This window comes from Pungitius pungitius, chromosome 18 (assembly GCF_949316345.1).
Source record: "Pungitius pungitius chromosome 18, fPunPun2.1, whole genome shotgun sequence".
Classification (NCBI taxonomy): domain Eukaryota; kingdom Metazoa; phylum Chordata; class Actinopteri; order Perciformes; family Gasterosteidae; genus Pungitius; species Pungitius pungitius.
Window position 1 is genome coordinate 10,557,573 of NC_084917.1, and position 18,528 is coordinate 10,576,100.

Genomic DNA, 18,528 nt, shown 5'->3' on the forward strand with positions numbered 1-18,528 from the left:
AAAGTGTATCCTTACTAAATCCTGTACAAAATCACACATGAAATACAGCCACGGTGATGGGACAGAGAAAGGGACCAAATTATCTTGATTGTGTTTTATGTAACTATTGCAATGCCTACACCATAAGGAAAGACAAACACAAAAGCACTCCCGTAAGTCATCAGAGGGATTAAAAGACAAAAAGGTGCTTTCCTCTTTGGCCTCATTAATTGCATTGTTGCCAGATGGATTATGAGAAAAGTGACATGGGGAAATATAATTTTTTCTTAAATAATAAAGACAAAAAAGAAAGAAAAAAAAATAACAAAATCCTATGGGGCTTATGTATTCAATTACAAAGGATTTGTGGTTGATCAAGACATTCAGCTTCTCTGGGTATTGCATCGTGTGTGTGTGTGTGTGTGTGTGTGTGTGTGTGTGTGTGTGTGTGTGTGTGTGTGTGTGTGTGTTTTTAATATTTTTTTTCAAATAATTCACTCTGACTAATGTTCCAGATCTTCTGTGAAATATGGGAATCTTTAGTGGTGGGTCTGCCGCGCTAATTGGTCCCACCGCCTGAGGCGAGCTCCCATCCAACAAACTGAGCGCCGTTCACCGGGCTGCGCGTCTCTTGGTATGCCGACACAGTAAAAATAGAAGGATGACAAATAAAAGCTTAATTAGGCTACATGCGCACCCTTAGTGGTGGGATGGATATTGCACATGTGCCATAGTAGCATTTCAAATAAATGTATAAATATAATGGAAATTGAACAAAATTTTACAATACAGAATTGTACTGAGCGGCCGATGTTTAGTCTCATAATATTATATTATGTGACTACATGTGTACTGTTGATCAAGATCAATGCTCCGTGTAGTCCGTAATAAAACCTATAACTCGCGAGATTGATGGCTGCAGGTTGGAAAAGTGGAACGCGCACACTTACAAGCAAGACCCATAATCCACAATCCGTTTTTCCTCATCAAGGGGAATGGGTGGACCTGATACCAGACGTATTATTATTATTATTATGTGTTGTGTATTTAAGATGGGTTAATTGTAATGCACGGTAAATCTTCGTTGCATATAAACAGAAGACGGTCATTCATTAAAAGACGCGCGGCATTAAGTAAGGATTAAAACTGGGGCGACTGCGCACCATATTGTAGCCTACATCTGCCTTTAAATCCACAAGAAATTAATGAAAGCAATGGTAGGATGTTAAAGGGTTGGCTGGAAACGCAGTATATTATTATTTTATGTCTTTTTTGTGTTTCTTTTTTAAACAAAAGATTAATATGAACAATTATAATCTGGGCCCAGGAAGTAAATTGGTAAAAAAAAAAAAAAAAGAAGAAAAGAACGTTTTGTTTAATTCGAACAATGACATTTGAATAAATGGTTGAGATCCATTTCTTTTTGGGGGGCTCCGGTGCGTATTGAGGGAAGAAGGTGAGGCATTTCAATATGGTAATCACTCACCCGCGGCATGTTTCCTCTATTGACAGATTTGATGTTAAATGTCTCAGACTCACTTAGTGTTGTAGCTCTTAATTTATTATGTTTTGCGCTCTCTCTCTCTCTCTCTCTCTCTCTCTCTCTCTCTCTCTCTCTCTCTCTCTCTCTCTCTCTCTGTGACCCTTCGAGGTCACACAAGCAATTCTTTTTTTAAACGCATGATTAATTTCTCAGTAGGGCGACGGGCAAAAGCATTATGAAGAAACGTGAAATGTATTCCAAAGGGGCTGGTAGCGCTATTGTATTCCAATAAGCCCCTTCCCCTGCTTCACACGGGTTAGACACGCTCCGCTTTTGAGAACATGTCACACACCTTTTCGGGGTAACAGAACGTTGTGTGTCATTATTTCCTTTACATAAATAAATGTTTCATTACTGTCGTTTAAAAACCCTGGGAATTCTCCGGTAATGATTTGATTTGTTGTGTCAGTGTCGTTAGGTTTTTGTTATTATATGTATCAACGTTTCCTAACGCACATATTGTTATACAAATCAATTTATAATGACTAAATTGAGGTTATACCCTAACTCTGCAAAACATTTCACCTAAAGTCCCTAAACTCACCGTTACTAAAATCATCGGCTGATGAAATGCCCATGAAAGTCACGAAGAAATAACACGGAACATTACAAAAATACTTTAATTATTTTATTATTATTATTGTAATTATTATGATCTTGTCAATGTAGTTTACTTGTGACGTCATCCGTTTTTTTCGCTGCGGCTCGTGCCTCCCTACACACACACACACACACACACCTCCCTTTCTTGTCCCATCCCAGCCAGTGTTCCCGTGGAGTCCGTCCACGACACAAAAGCACGCGCGGTGACAACCTAAATTGGTTTGAAAAGGAGCAGATGGGTCTCATGCTAAATGCTTTGTTGCGTACACACACACACACACACACACACACACACACACACACACGCACACACACACAGGAGGCGCACGCACACATATTTAACACTGCGTATAATATTGAGGTTAAAAATACATTTACAATTTTAAAAACGATTTTAAAATTGTCGGATGACAAATTGAGTGTATTTTGGTTTCATTAGCTTAACTCATTTACAAAACAATTTAGAAAAAATGGTTGTTTGCACATAAATTGAAGCCCATCCCAATCCCCAAAATGCCAAAAGGCAAATTGCAGTTATGGCAACAATGCATGTGGACTTCGTTAACTGTTTTAGTTGCTCACAGAATGAGCAACTAAAACACACTGAAGCAGAAGTGACGCTCTAAGAGCTTGGTGCAGGGATGCAGCAAAGACATCCTGGGCCCCCTGATGGAATTCTGATTTGGAAATTTTGTTAAGGAAAATAACTTTGAACCGAAGCTTTTTAAGGGAGGGTCCTCTCTAGCTGTCTCTCAATTACTTGGGCTACAATATGCATACTGCCTTTCACCTCTTGGGAACAACCTGCACTTAGAGAATAAGCCTTCTCAGCCTTGACTGATCAGCTGTACTGACACACACGCTGAAGCCCACACCGCCCGCCTGCGTGTCTGCTGCATGTCTCAGGCTTCATTTTGCCTTTTGTTGGGCCCTGCGATCAGGCTCATGTTTTATCTCCGCACTGCCAAGCCCCTCTTCTCAGGGGCTGTGCATTTAAAGTCACACTATTAAACTTCTCAAATAAAATGTCTACCATCCCCACGCAGCACCACAGACTAACGCACGCGCGGTCAACCTTCGGGACACCCATCTGATGGCGACGGCTTGTATTTTGTTATGTATTAAGTCACGAATAATGATGGAAAACTTTATGCTGCTAATCATGATTTTGGGGGGTTCATCTGCTGTATTTGTCAGAAGAGACTATATGAAGCTTTCCGTCACTGAGGAGTGGGAGATTTCACGCGAACGGAGTTGCGCGGGTTCTTTCCAGCATCTGAGGAGCATCTAGTCAGATGTCATGTGATGTGTGGCTGCGCACTGCGCGGCAAGAAGAGGAGTAAAGTGCGTGGGTGTGTGAGAGGCGAGAGTGCGTCCTCTGGATGGTGGGTGAGAGAGAGAGAGAGAGAGGGAGAGAGAGAGAAAGGGGAGGGAGAGAGAGAGAGAGAGAGGAGGGTGGGTTGGGGAGGGGGGGGGGATTAGCACGGCGCGTGGTGTCTCTGAAAAGCGAATAAAACCGGCGCGAGCGTCGCAGTTTACTCACATCTCACGCGCAAGCTCACCCGAGAGTCGGTACCGGTTCCGTGTGTCGTTGTTGTTGTTGTTGTTTTCGGAGGCAACTCAGTGAGAGCCGGTGTGCTAAAGATGAGTCCTTCCACGCAATGTAGGATGAATTGATTTCTCTCGTGACGGGGATATTTTTGGACGCGGTGGCCGTTTTGGGAGTATTCCCGGGAGTCAGAGGTGAGGACCGTCCCCGTGTAAACTGTCAAGTGGTTTGAAATGTTGTAAAACAATTGTAACGAATATTGCGAGGCACACAACGCAGGTCTACAGATGCATTCGCGAGGACATACGGTTGGGAAGATGCGTGTGTGGATTTTTCACATTGCGTTGCGTGAATTATTGCTGTTATTTGCATGACCGTCGCATGTTGGTTAATGGACAAACAAACACATTAATATTGTTTAAAAACACGACGCCTGACTAACTGACACGCGGTAATAATGGCCTGTTACTTTGGTAGAAATTAAACTTGTGCGGGCTGAAACAGTAGCATTCAAATGGACTCTTTTATATTTCCTGTCATTTGGACCCGAACTCTGGTTTTATAATGTTTATTTCTTTATTGGTTTATCGTCTCTGGCGTTCGGCCCACTCGATTCACACATTAGTCCGTTTCGCGCTGCAATGCATTTAAGTTCAATTGGGAACTTTCCATTTTAATATGAGCATCTTGTGATGAGTTGTGTATCTTGCTAATAATAGTAATGTTTTATCGACTACAGTGTGTAAATGAGTGGTTGTAAATAAGAAATGTATTTGTTAAAGCAGCATTTCGCTAAATAATGAAATAATAAGCGAATACGTCTTTTTTCTTTTTTCCCGAAGTTGTTGATGTTTTTTTTTAATTCATGTAACACATCACAAATGTTATGCAATACTTTAAAATCTTTGTATTATGACATTTCTTTATCATACATTTAAAAAGTTCTCTTTTAAATACTGAGGCCCATTTCCAAGTAATATATTTTCACCCCACGGCAGACTTTGACTATGAAGTAAGACATTTTTGCTTTTTATTTTATACTTTAACATTATAATTTGTTAAAGAAATGCCAAATATAATGTTGATGTAACTCAGCAAATGACTTCTACTTAAACGTTCCCTTTACAGTAAATTCCCTGTCATTTGTGTGGTACTACTTCTTAAAATATGTGAAGGATTGTATTTAGTCAGTGTTGCACATGTGCTATCACATTAAAGTGCCACAGCCAATTTATAGGAAAATAAGGGATGACATAGTTATTAAAAAAAAAAAAAACTGTAATATGATTGTAGCCCAAAAATGTCTCTAATAGCTGACTAGAATTTGATCTGCATCGTGTTTCATTTAAATAACACTTGTGGTCAAGGATCAACTATTTAGGTTATTCTGATTTAGATATAAATACATTTTAAATATGTCCAATTTAAAGATTTATTTGTGCCAATATATTTAGGTGGAAATGTGAATAATGTAGGATTTATATTGGAACCATTATCTCCGATGACTGTGTTATCCTTATTCAAAGTAAGTTCAATGGAATCTCCTCTTAAACGCACCCTCGCAAACACTCGTTACTTAAATATTACAAAGTCTATAAATATGGGAAAATAATTACATTTTTGGATGTTCCTTATTTTTCCTTATTCCTTATTTTTTTTAATGCAATGGAACTGCATCAGAAAAAAATGTTATTTATGTATTTCAAATGAGTTTATGGCATTTCTCTGGCCACAATTATTTTTTGAGAGTGGTTTGGATGGCAAATCTAATATTTTGTTGTAATGTTGTACATTCATTTAAACAATTTTAACAGATACATTTAATTTGAAAGGAATTCATTTATAATAACATCCAGTGTTTCCATGTGCACTTTCATATTAAGTTTATTTTTTACAAAATATTCCATTCTGGTCACATGAAAATAAAAAAATCAACAAATGTGGGTCTTTCTTCTTCTTTCTTTTTATGCAGGTCGTTCTACAAACAGTTTTCCTCCAACTATGGACAAGACCCATCTATCGAGCCCTAATGAAATCATAATGACAAGCTCAACAGGCCCTTACCAGCAGGAACCCCTGACACCACCCAGACCTGCCCATCACCACTCCTCATCTTCTTCCTTATCCTCCCCCTCTCCGTCCTCCTCACCCCTCAAGCCGAACCAGGTGGGCCAGGTCATCCTGTACGGCGTTCCCATCGTGTCGCTGGTCATCGATCACAATGAGAGACTTTGCCTGGCACAGATCTCCAACACGCTCCTCAAGAACTACAGTTACAACGAGATCCACAACCGGCGCGTGGCGCTGGGCATCACCTGTGTCCAGTGCACTCCGGTTCAGCTGGAGATTCTCCGTCGGGCCGGTGCCATGCCCATCTCGTCGCGGCGCTGTGGCATGATCACCAAGCGCGAGGCGGAGCGCCTCTGCAAGTCCTTCCTGGGAGAGAACGCGCCGCCCAAACTGCCAGACAACTTTGCCTTCGATGTGACCCACGAGTGCGCCTGGGGTTGCCGTGGTAACTTCATCCCAGCACGCTACAACAGCTCCAGGGCCAAATGCATCAAGTGCTCTTTGTGCAACATGTACTTCTCCCCGAATAAATTCATTTTCCACTCTCACCGCACACCGGACGCCAAGTACACCCAGCCGGACGCTGCCAACTTCAACTCCTGGCGACGACACCTCAAACTCTCGGACAAACATCCAGCGGATGAGTTAGCCTTCGCGTGGGAAGACGTCAAGGCCATGTTCAACGGAGGCAGCCGAAAGAGAGCGCTGCCCTCTTCGTCGCACTGCTCCTCCATGGGTCCTATGAAGACTCTCCCAGGTTCGGTGCTGCCTCACATGATGGGACCCGACCTGGTCTCTCAGAAAAGAGCCCGCTTTGAGGAGGACGACGATTTGGACGGAGGCAGTCTGTCTCCGCGCAAGCCGCCACGTAGCTACCCTGTCATCCCTGTCCCGAGCAAAGGCTTCGGCATGCTGCAGAAGTTCCCTCCCACGTCGCTCTTCCCCTCGCCTTACCCCTTCCCGGCATTCGGCCTCTGCCAGCAGAAAAAAGACGACAGTGATGTTTCAGCTGGCCAGAAAGGAACGGGGTTGTCGGGTCTTTTATGGCCTGGCCGCAAAGACACATTTTATCCTCCTTTCTGCATGTTTTGGCCCCCACGGGCAGCGGGAGGAATCCCTGTCCCCACCTACCTCCAGCCTCAGCCCAGCGCCCTCTCCTCCCTGGCAGACAACCCCTCTCTCAGACAGGCCTTTTTGGATCTCTCAGACCCCAGTGAGCCTGGCGCCATAGCCGGCAGCGGCAATAGCGTCAGCGCAACCATGGCCCCCGGCAGCGGGACTACAACAACCAGACCCGGGCTGTTCGACCCCGAGTGTACGACGGCGGCCCCCGACCTTCGCCCTGTGACGTCGGAGGGCTGGCTCAAACTCCTGGACACCCCAGCCCTCCAAACCAGGAAGCCGAGCTACGGCTCGGCTTTCCGACCTGTCATCAAGGACGCCGAGAGCATCGCCAAGCTGCACGCCAGCGGTGGAGCAGTCACTGGGACAACAGATGAGGACTTTGGGGTCGTGGTCGCCAGGTCGGACCGCCACCAGCGGCTATCGCCCACCAGCAGCTGTAGTTACGGAAGTGACAGTGGGGGAGAAGGAGAGGCGGAGGGGTTGGAAAGCGAGGAGGAGGGGGAGGTGGATGTGGAGTCGTCGAAGCAGGAGGACGAGGAGGAGGAAGGCACCTTTTTGAACAGGCCGCCACGGACTCAAACCAACCTGTATCTCCCCACAATGAGCGACAGCCATGGAGAGGAGAGGGGGAAGGAGAGAGGGAGGTACACCAGCACCTCCCCGCCCTCCTCCACGGAGCCCACCCAGCATGGGTCCTCCAGCCTACCCGCCTCCCCGACTGCTAGCCTTCCTCTCTCCAGTTCCACCCCACCTCACCGAGAGGACTCAGCTTACAAAAACGTAAATATCCCCCTAGGCCACTTTAGCTAATTATTATTTAAATGGTGCTGCAGTCTGCCGGCAGTGATGTGATCTGCATAAGCAGATTGATAGGCTGGTTTCTCCCTGTAGAAATTGAAACAGTCAACCCACTCTGATCCCGGCTAATGGGCCCAGGTGTGGGTTGTTTAATGGCCACGGCGTGTTTGTTCTCGCTGTGTCACCCCAGACTGTTAGGCCAACTCTAATCTTTAACCTGTCGACTCCCACATTAACCAGGCCTCTGAGAGAGAGAGAATTATGAGAAGTATCAGAACAGAGTGAAATCATCCATTGAATAACTTACTGCAAATACAGCGGACTGATTTCAAAGACGGGGGTGGAAAAAAAGGGGTTCAACCATATATTACAAATTAATTAATATTAAATGAATGCTACCAGTGGTTGATAAAAAAGAAGTGAAAATTACATTTGCCAACGATTGAGTTGCTCTTTAGACTGCAGATTAAAAAGCAAATGGAGAAGATACTTATAGAATAACAAATGAAATCCCATGTTGACAATAAGCACATCAAAGTATGCAAATTACACAACCATTACGATGTTTATTTCTCTGTTGTAATTTAACAATGTGATGCATAACATAACCGATGCATGACATGTATACCATATTCTTACCGAGTATATGTTTTTCTTCAGTCTCAGAAAAATAAAGACGAAGGACTGCCTGTCTACGCAACCAAAGACAACTCCAGCATTTCTGGTGAGTACATTTTCATGCTGTTCTCAAACATTTTCTTCATATCATATTCTAAGATGCTGATACATTTACACTCACAAAACTCAATATAAACACTCATTATTTTTACATTACATTACACTGTTTTCATCAAAAGTAGAATATAGAAACATTTAATCAGCTTTCAATCAATTTATAAAAACAGTTCTGTTTATGTATAACATAAATCTATGAATAAAAAAACATGAGTTCTGTGACACTTCATCTTTTACCCAACAGTCTTTGTTTGTTTTGCTGTCTGAGTGAGTGGTTTTATAGTGTCTCTGTGTCCCTGCAAGTCTCACATTCCTGTGACGTTTCATTTGCTCCTCTCATCTCCCACTCTGACCCTTTTCGCTGGGGAAAATGTCTTTGTGTGTTTTGCGGTGCTGTTCTCACATTGCACCACATAAACACAAAGGACACACACCATGCGCACACTTAGTTATCTCCATGTGTCCGGATAACCAGCTCACCCAATGGGCCTTACTGACGCTCCTTTCCCTCTGTCTGTTTCTGTTTCATTTTCCCCCAGATGAAAACAAAGAGCAGAATAGTTTCTTTGTACCAGAGAGCGAAACGTCGGCGCCTGACTACTGGAGGGAAAGCTCAGGTACGAATATTCCCTTGACTTTTTTCTGCTTGCCGAACAGCTGTAGATGGCAAAACACCAACGCAATGAATGAAGAAAATACAGTAAGAAATGTAAATGGCATGTTAGGTGGGTATGGTTTAGTTCCAAAATGTGGCTTCACTATCTCCCATTGCGGACCAGTCTGCTCTCTTTCGATAAAGTCATGATCAAACATTTTCATCAAGTAAACAAAGAAGACTTGCCCAAGGCAGCTTGTGCCTCTAATTGCAAGATTAACAAGGTATAAATATTGAAAGGTAAATCAAATATTAGCACATCATTTAATAAAACATGTGTTATTTAATAGCATCAAAGGCAAAAGTCCCTGTTGTCATTTAGAACACACAGTTTGAATGAATACACACCGTGTATGAATGTCCGTATATAAAATAAACAACTTATAAAGACATTAGACTCATATTCATATACAATATACATTAGTGACAATTCAAAGAATTCTTTTTTCAAAACAAATTAGACTCTGCATACTTAAAGCAGAGAATAAAACTCTCCTTAGTCTCCAGCCTCCTCCTCCTCCTCCTCCTCCTCCTCCTCCTCCTCCCAGACGTGAGTTGGGGGAGTCATATAAATACACAGAGATGAAACAGCAGTGGAAAGCGGATTCTGCTGCCGCTCTGCCGCGGCTGCTCTCTTAAGCGGCGTTGTCGCCGGGGCTGTTACTCTTAGGGGAGCCGTTATAGTTCAACAAGAAAACATCAGCTCAGAGATAAGCAGCCACGCTGGCAATCTCCATCCTAGACCCGTATCCCCGCCGACATAATTGCCATTTTTTCCCCTCCTCAGCGCAAAAAAACCTTTACCGTTTGAAAAAGATCACAGCTTATTGCCTTTTTATATCTGTCAGGAAGACATTAAAAGTGCTTTATGACATCTGTGCCAACATTTATATCTACCCCCCCCCCCTTCACTCCTTCAACCCCTACACACACACACACACACACACCGTAATGATCCCTGCGCATAATGTATTTCGAAAAATTACACGAAACAAATTAAATGAGACCACCTTTCCCCTGATTGCCAAACGTCTCCCTGGGCGGTGGGAAGCTCTACGTGATTAGAAGGCCTGATTCCACTGAGTCCCCCCTCCCCCTTCCACTGTCTTTAAACTCTCCCTCTGTTTCTAGGGAGAAAAAATAATCTAATTTTCCATTTATGTAATGCAAACCGCCTTGGCTTTGACTATTCACGGTTAATTGACTGTCAAACGAGGTTGTTATCCTCGGGCACTGTCTGCAAATTTGCTTGTCAAATGAGACAGAGAGGAGAGAAAAGGAGAGGAGGAGTGAGGAGAGGAGAGCTCTCTCCCCGGTCTCAATGAGAGGGAAAGAAGCATGGGGAGGCTTAAGGAGCCGGGATATGAAATGACTGGAGGAGAATATACACATTGAGTTTCCTGGATCGCTTCATTTAAGGCGCACAATGCCTCAGACGTTAGCGCAAACACACACACACAACAAAACAGAAACTTTTAAATGGCCAGATTCCAAAGCGCAACACTTGATGAATGTGGTTGTAAAATGACAAGCGGATGGAAAACTGTGAAGCTTTAAAGCAACAAGTAGATTGAATCCCGCAGTCAAACAGCTTTAAAAAGTACACCGATATAAAATACACAAAGTGAAAGCTGCATGGCTATGAAAATACTGTTTTACATTGATTTACAGTTTTTCTATCCTCATGCGGTTTTCATAGCCACTGGTGTTGGTTTTATAATACAAACATTTGAGAACACAGTAACCTGCAGGCTTTCAATTTGTTTTAAGCAAATCGGTGGAGTGGCCTTTACAACTTTTCAAGCTACAACATTGATTGTTCTGAATGCAAGCAGAGTTCGTTGGTTCTCTTAATAGAGAGCAATATGGTCTGACACCATGAAGAGATTGAACCTGTCAAGGAGTTATTGCATTGAAGGTCTCCCGCATCATTGCCGTCAATTACTACCACAGAGTCACACCGACATCTAGAGGCCAAAGAGTGAACTGCAGGGCTCTGATGTGTTGCATATTCAATATACTGTGTGATGTTGTGTAAGAATAGGATGGAACAAACAATTCTGACATTAAGAGTGGCATGTGGGATAGAAATCTGAAATGAAGTCTCTCCATGTTTTCAGGTGATCGAAGCCAAGGTGCTGCCTCTCCTGTGCCGCTAAAGAAGGATGTCGAGAACATGGAGAAAGGTAAATATTTTTCATTTGAGTCACACAGTATTCCCTCTCCTCTTCTTAGATGGACTGGCCAATACAAGTATAAAAGAAAATGAATATAGTTATTCTTTTGATTTTTGCTGCATTGATAACAAACACTCACCTTTTGTCTCTCTCCCTTGTTTCATGTGTCCTTCAGAAGAGCTCCAGAAGGTTCTGTTGGAGCAGATTGACTTTAGGAGGCGACTGGAGCAGGAGTTTCACGCTCTGAAGGGCACTTCACCATTCCCTGTCTTCCGTAAGTCGCTCACGTGGCTTTCCTTATTCATTCTCTGAAGGGCCATTTCTCCTTTGCTGTCTTTTGAAGTTCTCCATTTCTGTCCTCGCTTCTATCCAACCTCCATTCCCCCTAACTGCACTTTATAAGTTACTCAACTACTTATTCTAATTTCAGATAATTTCCAAGACCAGATGAAACGAGAGCTCGCCTACAGAGAAGAGATGGTTCAACAGTTACAGATGGTGAGATTACTAATGATACAATCAGTGCTGAACACTGATGGAAAATACATATCATTGTTACGCCCTTAAATGACAAATGAAAAGCCCTTTTATAGATACATGAGTATAAAAAAGCTTCACTGCTCATTTTGAAAAACAATCATGGTAATGCTTTTCAGAATAAATATAATTAAGACCAATTATGAAGCCAATTCCAGTAGAATATAGTTACACTATTTGAACAGAGAAAGAATATCTTAAAAACACTTGAAGAAATGGGACAATAACAAACCACTTAACTCTACAGCCATGATAGACTGTAGACAAATATACGAGATCCTGAGCCATGTCTCACGACTAGAACAGAAATAAACGCAGAGTAGATAAAGCCATTAATGTAGGACTGAACTGGACGGCTCCCTTATTGCTTATTTGTCCATCTGAAGACACACAGCCAATCATCTGGTTCGTCTTTCATGGGTGAGAAGTTCCTCCGCAGTCGTCTCAGTGTTTCTGTCCACATCAATCACAGGAGCAGCTGGCAGACAGGCTGACAGACAGTGTTTGTCTTTGCTTTCTGACAGACGCTCGTGTGCACGTGGTGTCAAACCCAGCATGTATACACACAAACACACACAAGAGAGCGCTGCGTGTGTGTAACCGCGAAGGCAGACGACCGAAGGGCACGTGCATGAAGAACACGTTCAAAATTGACTAATGTGTCTAGAACCAGCAGATGGATCTGTCTGATACTAATGACACACTAATGTCACACAGACATTCAAATTAACTCTTGAACATCAACATGTTCGATGTATGTTGCTGCAACACTTTTTAGAATTTCCATTAAATATATCAAACCTTAACATAAACATTGAATTATTCAATTTGAAATCATCAGTTTAAATGAATGAAGGAATTATTATTAATAGTAAGGACCGGTTATTTGAAAATAAAGGTCTGCGAGGCCATATGAATATCATATTTTGTATATATATATATATATATATAAATGTATTTATACATAAAGAAAATAAATCTAATATCTGTTTCTGGCTTTTTGTTTCTTTCAGATTCCATACGCAAACATCATCAGGAAAGAAAAGATCAGCTCCCATTTGAACAAATAACTAAAAGGTGACTGTTTTTTAATTCATTTCACAATGTAGCTTATTAATGGAGAAATATAAACACAGTTGATGTCCAGTGAGGATATAAGCATTTCATTGTTTAAAACACAATGCAGCAGGAGCTCAGCAAAGTTTAATTGCCTTTAAAATAGTTCTTACAGTGTTTTAGAAACTGCCAACATATTTAACGTGACTTTGATTTGTAGACGTCTGCACATTAAACTTATTTTCTTATTATGTTATCTTGATCCAGCAAACCTTGGCTTCTGACTGTGTGAAGCCACTGGCTTTCACTAGTTTACATCTTAAGAGATTAACGCTGTTCTCTGGACCCATTGTGCGTTTTAAAAACACTAAACCAGGACATCACACTAATATTGTGTTTGCATTCCTTTTCTGTCTTCACAGCCTGAACCCACAAACTCCTGTGTGAGAAGAAGCAGGTGTGTGGATTCCTGTGAATACCCCAACAAGAAGAAAAAAACCCACTCATGTGAGAAATATTGGAAGGACTCAAACTGAAAGGAAAAAGACACTATATGAAATAGAAGTACTTTTTAGAAGTTTTCCTTCAACAGTGTTTTTTTCTGCTTCTGCGGTAAACCCTCTGTTAATAACCCTGCACTTAAACACTGTTCGATAAAAACAGCTCCCTGTTTCTTTTTCCCCGGTCCAGTTTATTCCCTGACCTGAAACCGCTGACATACAGGGCTACAGAACGACTCCGCCCCTTTTTGTCATTGCTGCGCTGGCAGTCAGACCAAAAGCTTTACCAAAGCAGCCACAACCTTTCTGGTCTTTTGTGAATTTTAGGGCCGTTGGAAAGAACCAGGAGGGCAGTTGAAGACTTTGTACAAAACTCTTTTTTTCTCAGCTCGAAAAACCGACAAAGAGCAAGAGGACATAGAGACAATAAGACTGGGTGTCAATGTCTGTGACTGTGATCGCTGCTGGCCCAACTGTACATTGACCACACTGTGGGTGAGCACGGACTTACCACGGGAGGTTGCCGCTGTTGTAATTATTGCTGTTGCCTTCGTTTCACATAGCGGGGCCCCGATGGAGAAACACATTTACCAACTTTTACTAAATACTCGCGTCATCGGATCCCAAAGGGATTCTCCTCATCATGTCCAGTCAAGTTTTTTGACCAAAAGAAACTTCCATGTGAACACAAAAAAGTGTCAGTCAGTCACCGTTGGTGAGAATCAATGTTGGTGGTGCTTTTGATAGATGACCCAACTTGAATATTGAAGTGTTAAAGTGGTGATACTGGGTGGGAACTCAAAAAGGGGAGAACTGATTTTGTCTGTCGAGCAGTTGGATAGTTTCAGAATTTCTGAGTGCACAAAGGAAACCTACACGGTGCGATGTTCAATGCATATGTTGCTGAACTGATTATTTGTGACCTTTTATCTATACAGGAAGAGAATCCTTTGCTCAAAGGCACCCCAAAGGTACTTTTACCCTGCACCCATTTTTTCTATCCTTCATCGCACTCTCTACACCTCCAACCCAAGGTGAAGGTAGTATTGCCACCATAAGCTAAATATGTTGGTGAATCGACTAGTAAAGGCCAAGTCTGTGTGCTTATTTGCTCTCCAAAATGAGTCTCTGTTTCCACGAGAAGCAAAAGACTGAAGTTTGTTAGTGTTGTATATCTACTTGTGTACGATCACACCTGATGTGTAAAATGTCGTAGTGAGAATACTGAACCTCACAAGCAGTCTATCTATATGTGTTCGTTTGTTTAATTATTTATTTGAGTACCAAGGCCCTGGTTGTGAAAATATTATTTATTATAATGTTGAAACAAACAGACATGTTTTCGGCGATAATGGCGATGATGATGATGATGGTTTAGACAAGTGTATGTCGGAGAGAATTGAAGTGATAACTCACCCGCCTTGTTTATAGAATGCAATGAATGAATGGATAAAGTTGTCACTAACGGAGAGAAATGGTATCATTATAAACTGTTAATGCAGATGTATTTAAATATGTTTTCTTGTAGTTTCTCTACTATTTATGTGTAAATTAAAAGTCTATACAATAACCAGCATGTTGTTGTCATTATTATGCCTTTTCGATGTATAAATAAATAGTTATGCATCCCCCTAATAGATAAAAGACATGGATATGTAAAATAAAGATTTGAATACATTTTGTACAAATTAAAAAAAATAAAAGGAGGCCTTTCCAGTAAAAGAGTAAAATATTTTTTTTACATGTTTATTTTGGTTATTCTATTTCTTCTTGTATAGCTTAATTAAGATATATCTTAATAGTCAATATTGACAGTGCATTCACCAAGAGAAATAAACACGTGTTTCTAATAATATAATGTTTAAAAAAATAACAAAAGTTATTATAGTGTAAGCAGGGGACCATTTATGAAGTTCACGCGCACAGTTAACGTAAGGACGTCCTTTACGACGTCGGCTGCCTGTTTTACGGCAGCTGCCTCCGTGAAGAAGTTGCCAGCATGGCGTTTACGCTCTACTGTCTCCTCCAGACCGCTATTCTGTGTACTAATGCGGTCGCTGTGTTACACGAGGAGAGGTTTCTCAGCAAGTGTAAGTACTCTGCTTCATTCCACGCAATCTCCATCATACCATTTTAAAGAAATAACGATGCTTAGCACGCTGAAAGCAGCTAGCTTGGTGTAAAACCGTTAAGGATCAGCTGCTCGTGCGCTTCATCGAATTGAATGAAGGGAGGCAATTTAGTTTCGATCATTAGTATCGACTTATCGACGAGCTATTGTTATAGTTGATCTATGTTTTTAACCATCTCCTGTTTCCGTACTTGTGTCCTGCCACTCCTTTTTGTTGTACCTCCTCCTCCTCCTCTGTCTGCAGTCGGCTTCGGTGTGGACCAGGGCGTCGCGGGGTTCGGGGATGACCCCGGGGTCAAAGCCCAGATCCTCACCCTCATCCGCTCGGTCCGGACTGTCATGAGAGGTTTGAAAGCTGCTTCCCTTTACATGTTGATACACTCGTTGGCAATTAGCGGACATGCGCAGAGCGAATAGTTGGTAGGGCTGGCAATCCGTTATCCATGTTCAGGAATGGGTTCCAGTGAATGTCTTCACTTCCTCTTATTCCATCTATCGTGACGGTATTCACAGTGGGTGAAACGTTTGGATTTTAAACCTTTTACTCTTTGACTAGATGAACCAAACCTCTGCATTTGCAACTGTATTGGTTTAAAATGTTTTAATGAATTAAAGCAGCAACACTATTGTTTTAAATAAGGAATCACTTAGTCGTAGAATGCTAAAACTAACTAAAGTATTTCATTCTTTTGCAAGTATGAAAGCCAACGCTGGTATTTTGATGTTGACTTTTTCTTCTTCTTTTTTTCACAGTGCCGTTGATAATATTCAATTCGGCCTGCATTGTACTGTTGTTACTTTTTGGTTAAAACCATTAAACAAAAAACGAAGCCAGAGAAGAAAAGTGTCAACTGACACAAACACACACACACACACACACACACACACACACACACACACCGATACGCAGGGACCTTTTTCTTCGTCATGGGGGGAGAAGTTCATGGGGATACTTGGGAAAGAACAAGTCAAACGTTGACCTGCAGATGTTTTCATCCGAAGAGAAGAACCGACACCTCAGCAAGTCCCAGATATGACTGGTGCAGACTAAACACTACGACTGAACCCAACCTGTTTGTCAGTGTGACACAAAATGAAAGTGATCATTCATTGTAACACCACACAAAACCTTTTTGTGCTGCACAGGGTGTAATTGTCCATGTTTTCACCCATTTGAGACGGATGGATATGGTGATATGTTTTATTATGCTGTTTCAAATGGAGTGTTATCTATGGAAGTAAATCTGTGTCATCAGGTTTTGAAAGAAAAACGTATCTGAAAAATGGGTTCTCGTTTCAGACTTCATGAGCAAATACAGGATCCCTTTGAGATAAATTCCAAAGCCTCGCATTAAGACGTACATCCCTTTATGTAAGACTCTGCGCTACTTGCAGGTCGCTGTGTTGTGCCAGATCCTCAATAAAGTTTATGCTGCCGACAAGCCGAAGTTGTATTGGGTGCTCGCTCCTTTAGCTTGACGCACGCTCCTGATCTTGAATCTAGAATCGATTGCTCTTCCTTGAGGTCCCGGATGATGTGGTTGAATTTTTTGCGGTTGAATTTTTTGCAGTATTTTAATGTTGAAAAACATTCAGATACATAATTTCAATGCATAAATATTCAGTGCTAGAAATTCAATCACCTTTTACGTTTCAAAACCCGATGACACAGATTTACTTCCATAGTTATCAGTATTGGGGCCCGGATAATAGGTAAATATTTATTGTGTACGGTTGTAATGCTATACAGGTTATAGCTGTTTTTTTTATTTTGTCATTTAGGAATTTGGATGTTTTAGTTTTAAGATCACAGGTGCCTTTACAGAATTTTTTAATTTTTTAATTAATGTGCACTCTTCCGGCCAAATAATTTGTATTTTTGAAATCAGTCTTATTGTGTATTTTTGGGTGTCATGAGATGTAAAAGTATTTACTTAAAACCAACAAGTCGGCCAGTGGTCAGTGAAATTACATTTACTGAGCCTATTGTTGAATTAACCAGTTCTTGTTTGACTACTCACAGAAATGCAGTTTTATATGATGACATCTGTTTACACAGTTAAGTTGAACATTGTTTCTGCTAAACAACTCGATGGTGTGGATTTGTTGACAATACTTTGAAATAAACCCCTCCCTCTGCACCTTAAGGACACATTAGGGACACAATAAGGGACATTTAGCTGGAGAAGAAGCAGTGGTGACTGATCAGTTTCAAAAATTAAAATTCAGGACACACTTTCCTGATTGTCATTCTCACTTATCGATTCCTGCTCATGTGTAAAAATGGCTTATGATCATATGTAATAATTTGGTTAAACAGCTCTAAACAATTCTCTTCTGTACACGGTTGTCTTGAAATAAATAGTAGGTTTAATGATCTTTTTAAACAGAGCATATAAACAAATGGTAAATTGTTTTTACTTTTTACTGCACTTGAGCAGAACGTGGCCATATAATTTGTAGCGATGTGTGAAACTGTAATAGAGTAAATATTGACATAGTTCACTCTCAACTCAATGTTTGTCCATCTATTCCTGCTCCATTTAATAAATAATCTCCGTATGTTGTGAATTATCAAAATGTACAAACCCCCTAAGCTCCACAAAATTTTCATAAACAATTCAGTAGTTTTGAATCTAAATACAAATACATGGGAGACAGAGTATCGGGGATCTGCTGGAATTAGAAGCATATGTTTATCAGGGAGATTTGTACCATAAAGCCACTTTGATCTGTGATTAGTCCGAGTTTAGCTGTGGATTCACATTAAAATCTGTCAGCGATCACACAGGAACATGTATCTGCACACCACAGGTCATGAAGTGTATACTTGGGTGTGTGGCATTGCAAATGTAAACATTGAAATCAAAGATACATCAAAATGTTAAATGCAATTTAATGTTGCATAATAACACACATTTGTGCATGGGAGATAATTAAGGGGGCTCGTTATAAAATAAATTCATTTTTCCTGACCGTAAACTGCATTTTCGTCTTAAGAAAATCACCAGTTTATTCCAAGGGTTATATGATATGTCCAAAAAAAGCAACAAAAATGGTTGGAATATGA

At 41.3% G+C, this 18,528-nt stretch overlaps 2 protein-coding genes across 2 annotated transcripts; both read left to right on the forward strand.

The window, feature by feature from the left end:
• Positions 1-3,702: 3,702 nt before the first annotated feature.
• On the forward strand, positions 3,703-14,896 carry skor2 (SKI family transcriptional corepressor 2). Its single transcript, XM_037484980.2, has 9 exons — positions 3,703-3,868; positions 5,647-7,649; positions 8,328-8,391; positions 8,942-9,019; positions 11,178-11,243; positions 11,410-11,508; positions 11,665-11,732; positions 12,785-12,848; positions 13,250-14,896. Exons 2-8 carry the CDS (start codon positions 5,676-5,678, stop codon positions 12,839-12,841), a joined length of 2,406 nt encoding a protein of 801 aa, XP_037340877.2. The 5' UTR covers positions 3,703-3,868; positions 5,647-5,675; the 3' UTR covers positions 12,842-12,848; positions 13,250-14,896.
• A 377-nt stretch (positions 14,897-15,273) lies between these two features.
• ier3ip1 (immediate early response 3 interacting protein 1) lies at positions 15,274-17,970 on the forward strand. The gene is made up of 3 exons (XM_062558780.1): positions 15,274-15,417; positions 15,703-15,804; positions 16,212-17,970. Exons 1-3 carry the CDS (start codon positions 15,327-15,329, stop codon positions 16,265-16,267), a joined length of 249 nt encoding a protein of 82 aa, XP_062414764.1. The 5' UTR covers positions 15,274-15,326; the 3' UTR covers positions 16,268-17,970.
• The last annotated feature ends 558 nt before the right edge of the window (positions 17,971-18,528 follow it).